This window comes from Dreissena polymorpha, chromosome 9, assembly GCF_020536995.1.
Source record: "Dreissena polymorpha isolate Duluth1 chromosome 9, UMN_Dpol_1.0, whole genome shotgun sequence".
In the NCBI taxonomy this organism is placed as follows: Eukaryota; Metazoa; Mollusca; class Bivalvia; order Myida; family Dreissenidae; genus Dreissena; species Dreissena polymorpha.
The window spans coordinates 101,376,938-101,392,593 of NC_068363.1; the positions used below are offsets into that span (position 1 = coordinate 101,376,938).

The 15,656-nt window shown below is 36.3% G+C and overlaps 2 protein-coding genes across 13 annotated transcripts in view; one reads left to right on the forward strand and one right to left on the reverse strand.

Annotated features, from left to right (window-relative positions):
* The first annotated feature begins 1,112 nt into the window (after window positions 1-1,112).
* Window positions 1,113-8,301, forward strand: LOC127843676 (uncharacterized protein KIAA1143 homolog). Of its 3 annotated transcripts, none has more exons than XM_052373390.1 (4): window positions 1,113-1,272; window positions 2,584-2,749; window positions 5,283-6,409; window positions 6,444-8,301. In XM_052373390.1, exons 1-3 carry the CDS (start codon window positions 1,171-1,173, stop codon window positions 5,483-5,485), a joined length of 471 nt encoding a protein of 156 aa, XP_052229350.1. In that variant the 5' UTR covers window positions 1,113-1,170; the 3' UTR covers window positions 5,486-6,409; window positions 6,444-8,301. The 3 variants fall into 3 exon arrangements, with proteins under 3 accessions (XP_052229350.1, XP_052229351.1, XP_052229352.1); XM_052373391.1 differs by having other exon boundaries at window positions 5,283-6,375; XM_052373392.1 differs by having other exon boundaries at window positions 5,283-6,341.
* Window positions 8,302-11,137: 2,836 nt separating this feature from the next.
* The window catches only part of LOC127843675 (hydrocephalus-inducing protein homolog), an 86,828-nt gene continuing 82,309 nt past the window's right edge, over window positions 11,138-15,656 (reverse strand). For all 10 annotated transcript variants that reach the window (XM_052373381.1, XM_052373389.1, XM_052373388.1 and 7 more), the window contains 2 exons: window positions 13,238-13,462; window positions 11,138-12,744 (listed from right to left, as the gene is read on the reverse strand). In XM_052373381.1, the coding sequence (XP_052229341.1) occupies window positions 12,259-12,744; window positions 13,238-13,462 (711 nt within the window). In that variant the 3' untranslated portion in view covers window positions 11,138-12,258. The remainder of the gene's footprint in view (window positions 12,745-13,237; window positions 13,463-15,656) is intronic.

Here is a 15,656-nt window from a genome sequence, read left to right on the forward strand (position 1 = left end):
AAATATGAAACTTAAGCCAGTAATCTTGGTGGCATGTTGATATTTTGAAATGTTGTTTCATCTGACAAGCACAGTGACTTGTAACGTAAGTATACAGATATCTAATGTTGTCAATTTGAAAATTTGGCAGCAAAAAAAACAAACAACACATTTCTTTCTCTATTCTTAGAAAACATATTATACTGTGTATATATATCGAACATTATATCATATTTTGTATTAAAAAACACTTTGTACATACTTTCCGATTTTGAATATTTTTTACCGTGATATATATATATAAAAAATATATATAGGAAGTTTCGGATTACATTGGTACACATGGTACCCACTTAAAGACAGTCCTCGAATTATGTATTTATAAGCGTTTTATTCGATAAGAAGATAATGGCGTGTATGCCATGGAGTAATTCCCTATTTACACGTTATAAAATGCGATTAATACTTTGCACTATCTACAGATTGAGCACAACAATTTTACAAAGTTTCTGTTTCAACTGGTGAACTATACGCAGTTTTCGCTGTAACACTTTTCGACGACGCTTGTCTAGAATTTTCAACCATTGCCATAACTATTCCACCTGTTATCATATGCAATATTTACAGAGAAATATGTCTTGAAGCTAGTGTTTAAATCATACAAAATATTTCGTGTTAAAAATGACTCACGCGGTTTTCGAGGACAATTGAAGGCATATTTCGTCAACCAACAACTTTTTATCGTTGTGTGTTAAGTAGAGTACATCGAGTGAACCGAAATTTCGCATGTGGCCCTTGTTCATTGACCACTCATAATTGGAGTTTCAGGGATAGTGCGAGAAACAGGAGTTTTTGAGTGCTCAAGTGTGAAGCACTCGGTACCTGTACACTGCACCTTATGCACAGGACGAATAAGTCGGTAAGGCTTGAGTATTGGATTGAACGTGCGATTCCAGATTTATGGCGTTATTGGTTTAACAGCTATACCACGGATGAGCAAATGCGCTCTGTATTTATGCAAAATAAATTCACGGCCTGGAGTAACATGCAGAAGGAACCAGCATCCAGCATGTTCAGAACCAACGGGATCATAATTTTACCGCAGTTCGTCTGTTATTCCATTACTGTAATGTAACCAGTGTGCATCGTGCACAGTCGTCCCCCTTAGTATTTTATTCGCCAAACAAAATAATGGCCAACAAGATAACATATGTTAAAAATGAAGAACCGGCATTTATTAAAGCATTCAAGCAGCAGACGGGTTACACAGAAGGCCCTACAGTAGACTCTAAGGTAAAACGATACGGACGTTTAGTCATAACGCCAAATACTACTTGTTAGTAATAATTGACATATATTCGGATAGAGATTTCGGACATGTAGGTTTAACTTGACTATCGATTACGTCGAAAAAGTAAAACTCATCGACATATCTTGTGACCATTTCCTGATAAGAACGAAAGGTCTGTTAATAAGTAAGTTGTTCAAAACTATGATTACACTTTAAATCCAAGATAATGCGCTCCGTTATAATGCAGGTGTTTCACTTCATTGTTATTTGTAGACAATATATATTTAAATATTTTCTGATAAAATGCAATTGAAAACGTAACAGGCAAAGATAAAATAAGAATATACATAGTTTTTTACAAATTTAGGCAAACATTTTCTCATAGCGGAAACGCCAGGACAAACACTAAAAAATCATGACTATCCCTCTAAGATCAGGACATCTGGCATGTATGGTAGTATTTATATAGGATTATCAGATATATGATTATGCACATTAGAAAAGTGGTATGTATACAGTTATCAATATGGTAGCAGCGATTTTTTTGCCATATTGGGAAAAGTACCTGTACCAGCCTAATTGGGAAAATTGTGCGCGAAAAAACATGAATTTGCGGAAAATTTGCGTTTTGAAGTCTTCATATTGGGAAATTGGTGTATTTGAGTTTAAAATTGGTTTATCGGCGTTTTTGCTCCAAGCTACTTTAAAAAATTTATGTTGTCAATATTATATTTACTTAGGTTCAAGCCATAAAGCTGCATAGGGAAAATAACTAAATATTGCACTTAATTAAAAAACAACAACAAAAAAACAACATTATTGGTTGTTTTTTTTACAGCCATTGGGAAATTTGAAGTTATTTCCTCATTGGGAACGTGCTGTTTTCCCGTAATTTATAAAGAAGGAAAAAAATTAATGGGAAGGTTTTATATGCATTTTGTACTGGCAAATGATATTACATTCTTGCAAAAATTTATGAATGAATGAGCTCAGAATATATAACGTGAATACGTTTATAACGCTGTCTTGTGGCTCAGACTCCGTCATTTGCGTTATATTGCAGATGCAGTGTATCATATTTTGTCTTGACTAGTCAGTTACATGTAGCAACGTAGGAAATTGAGTTTCAATTTAATTTAATGTATCAAATATATCACTTAGTAATTTTAATTTTATTATTTAAAATAAATTGTTAAAACAAATTACATGTTAATATCATTACATAAGTAGTTTATACAGGTGTAATAACTTTGATCTATGAATATTTCATTTTGTTATGTCCTTACAACAGTTTTTCTCATGACATGATACAGCGTGAAGAACTTAAGTATGAGGAAGATGACCGGTCTGATACAGAAGAAGAGAAGCCCACAGTCGTTGTGCTAAAGAGTGGTGACCTTACTGCAGAGGAAGCTGCAGAGCTTCTATCGAAATCAGGCGATGAGGAAACAAGCTCATCTATGTACACAACTGACCCAGGTATAAAGGGCATGACTTTTTCAGAGTCTGGTGATGGAGCATGGGCCCTAGATTATACGAACAACTATTCAAGGGTCCAGCCAAAAATCTTGGAAAACTTTTTATTTATGATTTTGTCAAAAATTTGAGTGTGAATGATGCTTTTGTTAGGCTCCTGTTATACGAGGCAAAACCTATCTTTTGGTAGGTATTCATATTGTGGAGGTCAACATTAAATACTGAATAATTGTATCTGTTTATCCCTTAAACTTTCCATACACAACGTTTAAACTTCGATATTTTCACTTTAACATAAATCACTCAGTTAGTGTTTAGATTCAAATTGTACGTAAAGCTTAATCTTTCACATAAATATATTGCTTTTATTATGTGTAAATGCGTTATTTTTCTGTTTAGTGCTATCATTTTTAAGCTCACCTGAGCACAACGTGCTCATGGTGAGCTTTTATCCGTCGTCCGTCGTGTGTTGTCCGTTGTGCGACGTCAACATTTGCCTTGTTCACTCTCTAGAGGCCACATTTATTGTCCAATCTTTATGAAATTTGGTCAGAAGATTGGTTTCAATGATATCTTGGATGAGTTCAAAAATGGTTACGTGTGCTTTAAAAACATGGCTGCCAAGGGGAGGTGCATTTTTCCTTATATGGCTATATATGGCTATACTAAAATCTTGTTAACACTCTAGAGGCCACATTTATTGTCTAATCTTCATGAAACTTGGTCAGAAGATTCATCCCAATAATATCTTGGACAAGTTCGAAAATGATGCCGGTTGGTTGAAAAACATGGCCGCCAGGGGGCTGGGAATTTTTCCCTATATGGCTATGGTAAAACCTTGTTAACACTCTAGAGGCCACATTTATTTCCAGATCTTAATGAAATTTGGTCAGAAAATTAGTTTTAATGATATCTTGGATGAGTTCGAAAATGGTTACATTTGCTTGAAAAACATGGCTGCCAAGGGGCGGGGCATTTTTCGTTATATGGCTATATATGGCTATAGTAAAATCTTGTTAACACTCTAGAGGCCACATTTAATTGTCTGATCTTCATGAAACTTGGTCAGAAGATTTATCCTAATAATATCTTGGACGAGTTTGAAAATGATGCCGGTTGGTTGAAAAACATGGCTGCCAGGGGGCGGGGTATTTTTCCTTATATGGCTATAGTAAAACCTTGTTAACACTCTAGAGGCCACATTTATTGTCCAATCTTGATGAAATATGGTCAGAAGATTTGTCTTAATGATATCTTGGATGAGTTCGAAAATGGTTACGTTTGCTTGAATAACATGGCCGCCAAGGGGCGGGGCATTTTTCCTAATATGGCTATATTAGGCTATAGTAAAATCTTGTTAACACTATAGAGGCCACATTTATAGTCCCATCTTCATGAAACTCGGTCAGAAGATTCATCCCAATAATATCTTGGACGAGTTGAAAAATGATGATGGTTGGTTGAAAAACATGGCCACCACAGGGGCGGGGCTATTTTCCTTAAGTAAAACCTTGTTAACACTCTACAGGTCACATTTATTTTCAATCATCATGAAACTTGGTCAGAAGATTTGTCCCAATGATATCTTGGATGAGTTCGAAAATGGTTTTGGTTGCTTTAAAAACATGGCCCCCAGAGGCGGGGCATTTTTCCTTATATGGCAATTTATATGGCTATATATGGCTATAGTAAAACCTTGTTAACAATCTAGAGGCCACATTTATTGTCCAATCTTCATAAAATTTGTTCAGAAGATTGGTCTCAATGATATCTTGGATGAGTTCGAAAATAATTATGTTTGCTTGAAAAAAATGGCTTCCAAGGGGCGGGGCATTTTTCCTTATATGGCTATAGTAAAATCTTGTTAACACTCTAGAGGCCACATTTACTGTCCGATCTTCATGAAACTTGGTCAGAAGATTCATCCGGATAATATCTTGGATGAGTTCAAAAATGATGCCGGTTGGTTGAAAAACATGGCTGCCAGGGGGCGGGGCATTTTTCCTTATATGGCTAAAGTAAAACCTTGGTAACACTCTAGAGGCCACATTTATTTTCCGATCTTCGTGAAACTTGGTCATAAGATTCGTCCCAATAATATCTTGTTATCTCAGGTGAGCGACTTTGGGCCTTTCAGGCCCTCTTGTTTATTACTTATTAACATACTAATATAACAAAAATGACATTCTAATGTAATTGCTATGTGAGACAGTATTACCTACAAATTTATTAGAATTTCCTGCCTAATCAGATTGAGGAACACACATAAGCCTTGTCAAGTCCTAAGGTAGGTCAATGTCAAAATTAATTTAGGTCATGTAGGTGTGATGAAAGTATTTATAGATAGCATCCATGCAAATATCAAAGCTTTAAAGCAAGTGGTTTTGATTTTAGAAGAAAAACGTCATTTTGGGTGGACCAAGAATTTTGACCTTTTAAATTAGTCTGTGCCAAAAGTAGGTCAAGGTCAGCATTGTCAGGTGATGTGGGTCTGTTTACAGTGTTCAAAGACATTGTCTATTTTTCATGTTTTTAGTTTCAGAAGAAGTCGGAGAGAGCAAGATAACCTTTAAGAAACCCGTGAAACGTGAAGGTGAAAAGTCAGAACTTAATGTGAGCACCAGCAAAAAAGCTAAACAATGTACAGAAGAAACGACGCAAAAGCCCAAATTGATAGGAAAGAAAGTTAAGAACGCTAGTTTGTTGTCCTTCAATGTAGATGAAGAGGATGAAACTTGAAGTGTCTAGCTTTAGGTTCAGGGGACTATTTAGTAAGTTGCATTTGCTTATTGACAAGCACTTACAGCGTTAACTTCTTTTTCCAAAGTATGAATGTGAATTTTTTTTGGTGGCAAATAAACATGTAATTTTTAAATTAATTTTTTTTCTCGAGTATTTTTGAAATTACTGTTATAATGTATTAAATGGGTTCTTATCATGGCATACAGCTCAATTTGCTATTTGAGTTATTGACACCACAATAGAAATGTTAGTTTCTTAATACCAGGTGGTTACATTTGTTTCCACGAGCCAACTATACATTACTTTCATCATCTCCTCTGTCAGAACTGTGTTTCAGTTTTGTTGTCATCATCTCACCGGCATAATCTAATGTTCCTGTTGGATCAATCGATTGTGTTTTATGTTTATGTTTTTTTTGTATTTTGTCTATATATTAAAACAGTTTTTCAACAGGGTGAAAATCCTGGTTATTAGATTTGAGTTTGGCAGGCAGGTGTGCGAGCTGGCAGCATAGAACCGGTGGTCTCCGGTTGATAACTTTAGTTTGCACTGAATTATCTAAATTAACCTTTGGATATAGCAAGCTTGCATGGAGGTCTTTCTTGAATGAATTGAATTTGGGTTATGTCAGTTAATTTGGGGCAGCTGGGTTAAGGTCACAGTCATTGGTACTATAAAAGGGTATCTGCTCAATAACTGGATTTGGGAAAAAGAAATTGCGTTGAATTTTGTGTGTAGAAGCATACATGTATACCTAGCTTTGGATTCTATTAGGGGCCAGTTGGGTCAGAGCTTTGGATTCCATTAGGGGCCAGTTGGGTCAGAGCTTTGGATTCCATTAGGGGCCAGTTGGGTCAGAGCTTTGGATTCCATTAGGGGCCAGTTGGGTCAGAGCTTTGGATTCCATTAGGGGCCAGTTGGGTCAGAGCTTTGGATTCCATTAGGGGCCAGTTAGGTCAGAGCTTTGGATTCCATTAGGGGCCAGTTGGGTCAGAGCTTTGGATTCCATTAGGGGCCAGTTGGGTCAGAGCTTTGGATTCCATTAGGGGCCAGTTGGGTCAGAGCTTTGGATTCCATTCGGAGCCAGTTGGGTCAGAGCTTTGGATTCCATTAGGGGCCAGTTGGGTCAGAGCTTTGGATTCCATTAGGGGCCAGTTGGGTCAGAGCTTTGGATTCCATTAGGGGCCAGTTGGGTCAGAGCTTTGGATTCCATTCGGAGCCAGTTGGGTCAGAGCTTTGGATTCCATTAGGGGCCAGTTGGGTCAGATCTTACGATTCCATTTGGGGCCAGTTGGTTCAGAGCTTTGGATTCCATTCGGAGCCAGTTGGGTCAGAGCTTTGGATTCCATTTGGGGCCAGTTGGGTCAGATCTTATGATCCATTCGGGGCCAGTTGGGTCAGATCTTATGATTCCATTTGGGGCCAGTTGGGTCAGAGCTTAAGATTCCATTCGGAGCCAGTTGGGTCAGAGCTTGGGATTCCATTTGGGGCCAGTTGGGTCAGAGCTTAGATTCCATTCGGGGCCAGTTGGGTCAGAGCTTGGGATTCCATTCGGGGCCAGTTGGGTCAGAGCTTGGGATTCCATATGAGGCCAGTTGGTTCAGAGCTTAGATTCCATTTGGGGCCAATTGGGTCAGAGCTTAGGATTCCATTTGGGTCAGAGCTTAGGTCATTTCGGGCCAGTTGGATCAGGTACAAGGTCACTGTCTCTATAATACAAAAAATGTTTCCTCTCATTTGATGAGTTCATTTTTAGCGAGGCCGTTTTCGGAAAAATAACACGAGCTATTGTCATAGCCAGCTCATCATCCGCCGTTCGCCGTAGGCGTCGTGCTAAAACCTTAACATTGGACATAACTTTTTAAATATTGAAGATAGCACCTTGATATTTAGCATGCATGTGTATCTCATGGAGCTGCACATTTTGAGTGGTAAAATTTCAAGGTTAACATCATTCTTCAAGGTCTAGGGTCGAAAAAAACAAAGACAAGGGAAGTAATAAGCTTTAAATGGACATAGTTATCTGACCTGCCCACGTATATATTTTTGTTAAATAAATCAAAGCGGCGCAGTAGGTGGCATTGTGTTTCTGACAAACACATTGTGGTAAAAGTTCAAGGTCATCCTTTACGGTCTACGGTAAAAAATACAAATTTAAGGGAAGTAATAAGCTTTAAAAAGGGAGAAAATTATTCAATATTGAACATAGCCACTTTATATATTTGGCATGCATGTGTATCTCATGGAGCTGCACATTTCGAGTGGTCAATCACAGTCATGGTAGTGGCTTTTAATTATTTGCTACTAAAAATAGAGATTTGTTAGAGACAATTATTTTCAAGGGAAGTAATTTATATAATTATAAATGTCATATTATATATTTCCTTACCAAGAATTGAAGTTCTTATCACAGTTACTGTACATATTTTTTATTTTGATTATTTATAACTCAAATGATTGATTTGTCAGGTTTTTTTTTTAATGATATAATTATAAATTCTTTGATGTTCATTACATACCTGTGGACACATTTCCATAGTTTTATAGGGAGATGATTTCTATACTCCTGCCAAATAATAAATAGCAATTTTATTTCAAAGCGGCGCTATAGGGGGCATTGTGTTTCTGAAGAACACATCTCTTGATATAATTATCATTTCTTACCTGTTCTAATTTGTGAATGCTAGTTTTCATTAAATACCAGTGGACTTATGTCCATACATACATGATGAACTCTGGCTATGATCTCTTTGATAAACCACAGGACTTGGTTGTTAGTGATGTCAGACCCCCCCCCCCCCCCCCCCCCCCCCCCCCCCCGGTTGGATTGGACAAAATCGAAGGGAAGTAATAAAAGTTTAAAGGGAGATGATGTCTTTACCTGCCAAATGATAAATAGAAATTTTATTTCAAAGTGGCGCAGTAGAGGGCATTGTGTTTCTGACAAACACATATCTTGTTGGGTCACTAGGTCAAAGGTCACTGTGACCTCTAAAAAAAAAAAATCTGACAAGCTTTTGCAGCCGAGCGTGGCACCCGTTATGCGGTGCTCTTGTTAAGTATAGTACTGAAATTGTTATGTTAGTTACTTAAATAGAAAAATTGTTTTCCACTCAATAACTTAAGTTTAAATGGTCATTTTGTGCTGAAATTGTGTATGTAGGTAGCCGAAATTTGTACACACAGACCTAGCTTGCAGAGAACATTTTAGACCTATGTTTGTAAATGTATGCAGTTATGCGTATATAAACAACTTCCCCAAGCCCCATACCTGCATAATATTATTAGTTATGCGATATATAAACAACTTCCCGAAGCCCCATACCTGCATAATATTAATTTTCAGACACCCATTTTTTAGCAAAAATAATTATTTTTCATGACTCTTAATTTTGGGACACACGAATTTCCATCCATAATTAATGTTTCTAAGTTTTTGGACAGTATATTTTACAGTGGTATTTTACCAAATTTCGGTCCCTATTTCGATATCTAATGACACTTTGATCGTGGGGTTTTACAACCAGATTAACATCATAAAACATGGCAGGTGCATGCCTGAGGGCAACAGACCATTACATTTGCGTAAATAACCTTGTAAACCGGTATTTAACAATGGTTTCACCCGATAGCATAAGCGTTATGACAATTACGAGGGGTAGAGCCAATTAACATATCAATTATCTACCGCAATGGTACTACCCTTTCTCAGTAAAATAACTGTGACATATACTAAACGCTTCAAAGTGTGATGCAACCTATTGCAAAGTTTATGAATTAGACAACAACTATCGGAAATGAACATACAAAGAATGCATAGTTTGCTTTTTTTATTGCGTTAATTACAGGTTCATGCTATATCGAGTATCGGTACATCACATGCTCATCTTTGAACTTGTTGGTCAAAGTACAACCTTGTATTAACTTTCTGTCAAATAAATTAAGTATTTAAAATTATTTAAAATGCAGTGCAAACATATATAATTGTAATTTATACTATACGGCATGGTATTTTACAAGTGAGGCTATTACCGGGAGTCGTTGATACAATTGACGCTATTTTCGGACGCTTCAATTTTCCACTCTTGAGTTTTTCGGACACCTGTATTTTGTGAATATTTTTCGTATCTAAGTTTTCGGACACGAAAAAAAAATTTTTAAGTGTCCGAAAACATAGAGTAATTACGGTATGTATTGTATATGAGTGCCTATTATTTTTCTGCCACCAATATTAAACATTTGAATACAAGACTGTATTCTTGTTTGGGTTTTCTTTTTTCCATGTCAATCAAGAAGCCCGACTATGTCAAAATAATAGCTCTTGAACTTTATTGTCTTTAATGTCTTTTTTTTTTAATGTTCACTTTATATATAGTATTCTAAAAGATATATAGTTACATATGTGTGGTGTTTTATTAAAAGTTTCAATCATTCTTGTTGGCAGTGCCCCAGATAAGCTGCGTATCTGCGTTTTTCATCCTATTAAAATGTTTTAAAACGCAAAGAAATACAAAATCATGCGTAGTGAAAATGCAACTAATTTGACTTTTACGCAAATTCATCAAATTTAATGCGTACGGTACAACAGCTTCAATCAAATGCTTTGCTCATTTTCGGTATTTTTTTTGGGGAATTATTATTGTAACGCGGCGACGCTTTCATTTAGCAAGGCCTGGATGATGACAGTCGAATTGATTCGAATCCTCTGCGGACTAGATCTCATAGTTGAATGAAGCGTCGGACCAAATTTATTTACGACGACATACATCATTTTTAATCTGACTTAATCCGTTGTTTATTGTGCATATATTTGTAAAGCTTCTGTACTTTCAGTTTCTATTACAATGCCTAATAAATTAATAATGTCCAAGAGTGGTTGTAAGACGTGCACGATAGTTGCGCCAAAATATCAGTCGATCGCAAACTTTTTCGAACCAAACAAGAGCAAATAAGTGCCGAATCATTTGTGTTATCGATTTTTTTAAAGTTTACATGTATATTATGGACAGTTTCAAGGGTTAAAGATATTATGAAACATCAGTTTATGTAAGTTAAGTATGATAGTTTACAGTTTTACTGAATCAATACAAGTGTGCCTCTTAAACAGAAGTAAAACAGACATGATTTTACAGTATGCATTTTTAGAACTTAATTCACCCTAGGTATTTCAAGAAAGAAATCACCCTATTTTTCAAAATCAATGGGTGAAAACCCTATTTTCAAAATAATTATCTGGGGCACTGCTTGTTGGTTATGTTAAGTTGCATACAACTTTTAGTTTTTCCTCTCATCAGAAAAATGTCTGTGAACCATGACTGATGTGATATCCCTATTGTACTTACTAGAATATCTATTTGATTGTAAATTGTAGTTCTATATTGCAAACAGAATATCGATCGGGTTAGAAGTTGTTATGTTAGAATTAAGTGCACTGTACAATTATTTAATCAAATTTAATCTAGCAGCCTGAATTATTACTCTAAAATGTTTGATCTGTTTGCTAAAAATTATTAAGACTGAATAGAAATAAAACAGTTTGCCAATAGAAATGTTGTGTCGTGCAGATTTACAGTCACATTACCTGCTCGTTTATTTACTGTACCCAATATGTAAAAGATACTTTAATAATGGCATAAAAATAACAACCACTTTGATGAAACACATTTATTAAAAAACTGACAGTCTTTGTTCTACCATTGAAATCCAGCTGGAAATAAATATGGGATATCACAGAAAAGTTTCATTAAAAGATACATCTTTGGGACATTATCACATCCATACACATATTATATCTCAACAAGCATAAAATCAAAATTGACACAGAATTCACAGCATTAATCAAATAAGGCATGCAATAGCACACACATTCATGGTATAATAAATGTTTTGTATAATCGGTGTTGTATAATTTAAATTGATACATAACCATGTAAACATCATAAAATATACCAGCTAATTAATCCCTTTGTTCCACGTTAATGGTATTATGCTGGTGGTCTATTAATCCTACATACTCGATGGTTAACATAATGCAATTCAACCTACATTGTCACAGCATAAGTGGGAACTATATTTAAAAACATAGAAGTAGTTGAAAAATATATAAACATATAATAAATTATGTAATAATGATTTGTACATTTGGACGGCTCTGTAAGATTTTCTGCAGCACTTATATTGCATAGTTATAAAACACAAAGGTCATTATTACGAAAGAAAAACAGCTTTTAGTCCTTCCACATGTCTAGTGTATCATTTTTTATGTTATACACTGGTATCGTAGTTGTCTAGATTAGCAATATGGCTAAACCATACATACTTCTTGCCTTTGTAAATAAGAGCTTTAGTAATTCTGTATATTATTGAAATCTGTATCATTTTTGGTTCAGAATTTACCATGAAGTTGCCTAAATATATACTGCTAGAGTAAACAACTGTTCAAATGCATTTTAACCCTCATGGATATTAGCTTTAACTTTAAACATGTGTTCACAGAAGCGGTAATGCAACTTTTTTTAATAATAGGCAGTAATAAACATTAATATGAAAATCACACTTGAACATAAAGAAAACTAATTAACAACAAATAACAAGTTCATAGAGTTATATAAATAATATCACACACACAAAATTAAAACCAAAATATAGTTTATTTTAACTAATTAAAAAAAATGCTTCTTTCACAAATTTATCTATCACAAAACATTCTTTAACACAAACAACTTTTTAATTTTTATATTGAAATGTCTTTTCAGTCCATCATTTTTGTTTCACTGGGTGACACCTTTCAAGTAATACACCCACTGCACATTGGAGCTCCCACCAGCCGACCTTGGACATGTCACGATCAGTTTTCCCATGACAGCAGCTTTCGATCCTGAGTCGTTTCCATCAAAGCCCACAGAGATTCTGTGGTCCTTTCTAGAGCGAATATTCTCGCTGGATTTCACCAGATGGAAAAGTGGGTTGTCAAGTTGGAACATGAAAGCCATTGTGCTGCTGAAAACATTCCGGAAGGTGATGGTTGTTGTTGAGCCAGATTTTATCAGGAACGGGCCCTGAGGCTTGGGGGCGATACATGTGCCGAACAGCGGGAAGCTGTATTCACCTCCTAGTGGAGAGCTAACGACGAGAATGGCGCGCTGTTCTCCGAGGCGAGACGGCTCGAACGTGACGTCGAGACCCACTTCTGTGCCGCCAGTGGAGCCTGGTGCGGCGGCCACTGCCTTGTCTACGTGGAAGTCTAGATTGTCGACCTTTGATATCAAATAGGAAACAGATACAATAACAATACCAACATGAACTGTCTAGATTGACAAAGGTCAATGTGACATAGGATAGATATAAAAATATCAACATGAACAGTTCAATACATTAACACTTGCACTGACATGTTTGTTTTATATTACACCTCAAAAGTTGATTAAGTAGTTGAGCATTGTCTGTCAATTATACGCTTTAAAATGAAATGACAGAATTATCTAGACTTAAATGTTTGTTCTCATGGTTGTTTTGTATGTGTCTTTGACTGACAAATGTTTTGTGATTTAACATAGGCAAACATAAAATATGTTCCACTCAAGTTACCAAACCAGTAAACAGCATTTTTTTACACAATTCTCACATTAACAAAACAATATATGTAACAAATAAAAAAAAATGGCATTACAACTTTGATAGCATTTTCACCCATTACAAAAACATGCTACATTATTGTGACATTAAAGAACACATTATAATCACAGTTACCTTGCAAGTATAGTCAGTCTTCTGTTTGGCAAAGTTCAAGAACTTTGCGACTTGCACCTGGTTCTGCCCTAGACATGTACGGAAGTAAAGTGCCCTCTCTGGGCCGGCTGAGGTCGCCTTCAGATTTAGATCATAGTAGTAGAAGCCCAACTCGTTGTTACTGAACTCTAACCTTGCCACACTCTCCCCAACCCTAAGCGGTTGGTACTCCAAAGTGAAGTCAGCCTTTAAATAAAGGATACAAAAACGTATTTTATTTGCACAGGTTATACATATTATGAAGTGATCATTATTTGTTGCACACGTTAAAATTTGTCTTTTTTTTTTGCTATATAAGACATCACCCCCACTGTGAAATTCCTTTAAATCACGTATTTTCCTAAAAAAAATACATCAATGCATTCCCCTGCTATGACATTTTTCACCAAATTGCAGAAATAATGGTGATGTATATGAGCCCAAAATGATTGCTAAATACCTCAATCTGAAGAGGTGAACGAAGGCCTTGACCGACAGAAGAATCAGACAATTACTCAGAATCTCAGACAAGAGGGCCATGATGGCCCTGAATCGCTCACCTGACTCATTAAGATCAGATGAAAACTATGACCTCTATTGTCTACACAATGTTTTTCTATGATTTGACCTAGTGACCTAGTTCCTGAATCTAGATGACCCAAATACAATCCCAATCCAGATTTCATCAAGATAAACATTCTGACCACAGTTCATAAATATTGGATGAAAACTGTGACCTCTATTGTCATCACAAGGTTTTTCTATTTATTTGACCTAGATTTTTACCCCAGATGACCCAAATACAATCCCACCCAGATTTCATCAAGAATTCTGACCAAATTTCATAAAGGTTGGATGAAAACTGTGATCTCTAATGTCTACACAAGGTTTTTCTATTATTTGACCTAGTGACCTAGTTTTTGACCCCAGATGACCCAAATAAAATCCCAACCCTGATTTCATCAAGATAAACATTCTGACCAAATTTCATAAAGATTGGATGAAAACTGTGACCTCTATTGTCTACAGAAAGTTGTTCTATTATTTGACCTAGTGACCTTGTTTTTGACCCCAGATGACCCAAATACAATCCCAAACCGGATTTCATCGAGATAAACATTTTGACCAAATTTCATCAAGATTGGATGCAAACTGTGACCTCTACTTTCTACACAAACAAATTGTTGACGGACGCACGGGCACACGCAGGCACGCACAACGGACACCGGACATCACACGATCACATAAGCTCACCGTGTCACTTCATGACAGGTGACCTAAAAATATGTGTCGGAGATAAACATGAACAGTTGTGGTTAAAATCCCATAGAAACAAGGGCTGTTTGTAAAACATGCATGCCCCCCTATATGGGCTATAAGTTGTAGTAGCAGCCATTGTGTGAATACGTTTTTTGTCACTGTGAATGGTGGTGGTGGTGGTGGTGGTGGTGTAGTAGTAGTAGTAGTAGTAGTAGTAGTAGTAGTAATAGTAGTTGTAGTAGTAGTAGTAGTAGTAGTAGTAGTAGTAGTAGTAGTAGTAGAAGTAGTAGTAGTAGTAGTAGTAGTAGTAGTAGTAGTAGTAGTAGTAGTAGTAGTGGTGGTAGTAGTAGTAGTAGTAGTAGTAGTAGTAGTAGTAGTAGTGGCAGTAGTAGTAGAAGTGGTGGTGGTGGTGGTGGTGGTGGTGGTGGTGGTGGTGGTGGTGGCGGTGGTGGCGGCGGCGGTAGCAGTAGCAGCATTACAAGACCAATACTTAATGATACAATGGGAAAAGGTAACCTAGCACTGGCAGTAAATATGGGGCTCATTTACAGGTCAGATTTGGAATCTCTGCTGTAAAATGAGATTTTGAATGAATTAAAGGGAGGCAAATCTGTAATAAAAAGAACATGCATAAACCGTAGTTGTTTCCCTTGTTTGAACCATGCTAAATCCTTACAAGTTTGGAAAGAATTGGATGAAAAATTTGGACTTTATTGCATAAACACCATTTTCTCAATTCAAGGGGAGGTAATTCTGTACTTCATGGACCAATAATGCTCATTTTTTGTAGGGTTTGTGTCCTCATTGATATAAAGACACTGTGCAAATTTGGAAAGGATCGGACAAAAAATGTGGAAGATTTTTGAAAGTTTTCACAAAATAGGCAAAAACGAATAAACATGCTAAGTTCAACGAGCTCCTGCGGCCATGTTTTTTGACGAATCAAATTTCTTTGAACAACTTTTTCAGGGGAGCCTTCAAAGGTCATCCCTGTGAAATTTTTTGAAAATCTGATGAGCGGTTTCTGACAAGAAGATTTTTTAAGGTTTTTACCATATATGGTCATGGCGGCCATCTTGGTTATGTGATCAAATTTTTTTTAACAATTCTTTTGTCCCATGACCTAGGGATGCTCCACATG

Excerpts from the sequence above, each read along its gene's own strand:
- LOC127843676 (XM_052373390.1), top strand. The coding sequence starts at position 1,171 with ATGGCCAACAAGATAACATATGTTAAAAATGAAGAACCGGCATTTATT. Across the intron at positions 1,273-2,583 it reads GCCCTACAGTAGACTCTAAG|CGTGAAGAACTTAAGTATGA; the intron begins GTAAAACGATAC and ends GACATGATACAG. Across the intron at positions 2,750-5,282 it reads TATGTACACAACTGACCCAG|TTTCAGAAGAAGTCGGAGAG; the intron begins GTATAAAGGGCA and ends TCATGTTTTTAG.